The 2,783-nt window shown below is 41.6% G+C and overlaps 1 protein-coding gene across 1 annotated transcript in view; it reads right to left on the bottom strand.

Annotated features, from left to right (window-relative positions):
* The window catches only part of dnai3 (dynein axonemal intermediate chain 3), a 20,633-nt gene continuing 17,850 nt past the window's right edge, over positions 1-2,783 (bottom strand). Inside the window, exons 19-22 of the mRNA XM_053240713.1 lie at positions 2,698-2,783; positions 2,373-2,464; positions 1,879-2,022; positions 1-271 (exon numbers count right to left, since the gene is read on the bottom strand). The exon at positions 2,698-2,783 is cut by the window's right edge and continues 119 nt beyond it. Of these exons, the coding sequence (XP_053096688.1) occupies positions 125-271; positions 1,879-2,022; positions 2,373-2,464; positions 2,698-2,783 (469 nt within the window). The 3' untranslated portion in view covers positions 1-124. The remainder of the gene's footprint in view (positions 272-1,878; positions 2,023-2,372; positions 2,465-2,697) is intronic.

A 2,783-nucleotide genomic window follows, 5' to 3' on the forward strand; every position in this document is an offset into this window, starting at 1 on the left:
TCAGAAACCAAGACAACACCAGTTTATTAAAAAAATTTATATTAATTAAAAACCAACAAAACATCTTACTGAACTACAGCAATAAAATAAATATATATGAATGTGTGTGTGTGTGTGTGTGCGGTCAGACGTTATCTGTGTCCTGGGTTTCCTTCACGAGGCCCAAGTTCTTCATCATGAGTTTCTCCAGAGTGAAATATTCCTCGTAGTCTTTCTGCACCTCCTTCTGCAGCTCCTCCATCTGATTATCCTCCATCTTCTCCATGATGTCCTGCACACATCATCATCATCATCATCACCATCTTTATCTCCATCATCATCATCATCTTTATCATCATCATCATCATCATCATCATCATCACCACCACCATCTTCATCTCCTTCATCATCACCACCATCTTCATCTTCATCTCCATTATCATCATCATCTCCATCATCATCACCACCATCTCCATCATCATCATCATTATCATCACCACCACCACCACCACCACCTTCATCACCACCACCATCTTTATCTCCATCATCATCATCATCACCACCACCACCACCACCTTCATCATCATCATCACCATCTTTCTCTCCATCATCATCATCATCATCATCACCACCACCACCTTCATCATCATCATCATCATCACCATCTTTATCTCCATCATCATAATCATCATCATCAGTCATCACCACCACCACCACCTTCATCATCACCACCACCATCTTTATCTCCATCATCATCATCACCACCACCACCACCACCTTCATCATCATCACCACCATCTTCGTCATCATCATCATCACCACCATCTTCATCTCCTTCGTCATCACCACCATCTTCATGTAATTAATGCTTAATTTGAGTTTTCCGTGTGTGTGTGTGTGTGTGTGTGTGTGTGTGTGTGTGTGTGTGTGTGTGTGTGTGTGTTTTACATTGTTTTAAATAAAGCAGCTGTGTTAAAGCCTCACTCTCTCTTTATATCTTTACAGTGGAAGAATAAACACACACTGTAATGAAGAGCACACACTTCATTAAGGCAGACGGAGATGCACTACAGTGTGTGTGTGTGTGTGTGCGTGTGTGTGTGCGTGTGTGTGTGTGTGTGTGCGTGTGTGTGTGTGTATATGTTTCCATATTCACTGTACAGGATTTAATTAACCGGTGAGAGAAAATGCTGGAATATTGTTAAAGAAAAATTTGAGCAAGAAAACAAATTTACAAGTTCTTCTCTAAGCTAAGATTTAGTTTATGCTAACAAGGAAAGGACGTGCATGGCTACCAGTTTAACATGAGGAAATCTACACTGCAAAAAAATAATACACTATACGGCCAAAAGTATGTGCACCCCTGACCTTCACACCCATATGTGGTTCTTCTTCAAACTGTTACCACAAACTCTGAAGCACACAATTGTATTGTTTCCCTTCACTGGAACACAAACCTGCTCCAGCATGACAATGCCCCTGTGCACAAAGCTAGCTCCATGAAGACATGGTGTGTGAAGGTTGGAGTGGAAGAACTCGAGTGTCCTGCACAGAGCCCTGACCTCAACCCCACTGAACACCTTTGGGATGAACTGGAACACCGACTGAACCCCAGACCTCCTCGACATCCCAACATCAGCGCCTGATCTCACTAATGCTCTTGTAGCTGAATGAACACAAATCCCCACAGCCACGCTCCAACATCTAGTGGAAAGCTTCCCAGAAGAGTGGAGCTTATTATAACAGGAAAGGACGACCAGCTCCATGGTTTTGGAATGTCATGTTCAGTGGTCCACATACTTTTGGCCATATAGTGTATCTTTATAGTATCATAAAGTGTAATAAAGCATCTAGAAACAGGCTGATTAATGAAGGTGGGTTTCTGAGGAGAAATATTACATCTAGATAAACATTTCTCATCAGCGTCTTGTTCTTCTCCTCGGCCTCCATCACGCTCCTCTCTCTCGCTCCCACCTCCGGCCTCCTCTCAAAGTAGATCAGATGCTCCATCTCCCTCTCCAGATAGCTGCTCATGCTCTGCTCCTAAAGGACAAAAACATTTTTTTCATTTAATTTTATTTTATACTAAAATACACTGTTAAACTCTGGAGCATCAGCAGGCTTGTATACAATAAAACAATTCACAAATGTATTTTATGTGTATATATATATATATATATCTCCAGCTTCCAGTATATATATATGAGCATTTTGTGTACATTAAATTATTTTATATTTTATATATATGCATATATATGCTCATCTATATCATGTACTGGTCACTAAATGAACTTTTCGTGAGCTGATGAAATGTTAAAACGAAGGGGAAATGATTAGAAGACGTCAGTGAAGGTGTTTAAAGCGTCTCAGAGCGTAGATTTTTTAAAGCTCACCTCGTTAGGAGCCGGGTGACGGAGTGTCCACGGTACCTCCAGGATGTGCAGCGTGCCCAGGTGATCAGACACGGCCAAGAAGTGCTGCTTTGCTGCTCAAATGAGATCAGACTGGAGTTACAGCACACGTCTACGTTATTAGAACGAGCGCATTATTATAAACCTGTGATTTCAGCTGCACTACTGTCAGAGCTGCTGTTATAGAAAGTTAATCAACACCTTCTGTGGTATAAATAATCCTAATAATTATGTTCTGCTGTCTTGTAATGACTTGTAGCATGTGAATAAGTGTGTGTGTGTGTGTGTGTGTGTGTGTGTCACTAACAGGAGGCGATCCAGGGTTTGATGCAGGAGATCTGAGCCGTGGTGATGTTCTGGTCCAGTACAGGCTTGTGGGTTTTCTCCAGCAGG

The sequence above is a fragment of the Pangasianodon hypophthalmus genome, chromosome 16 (assembly GCF_027358585.1).
Source record: "Pangasianodon hypophthalmus isolate fPanHyp1 chromosome 16, fPanHyp1.pri, whole genome shotgun sequence".
NCBI lineage: Eukaryota > Metazoa > Chordata > Actinopteri > Siluriformes > Pangasiidae > Pangasianodon > Pangasianodon hypophthalmus.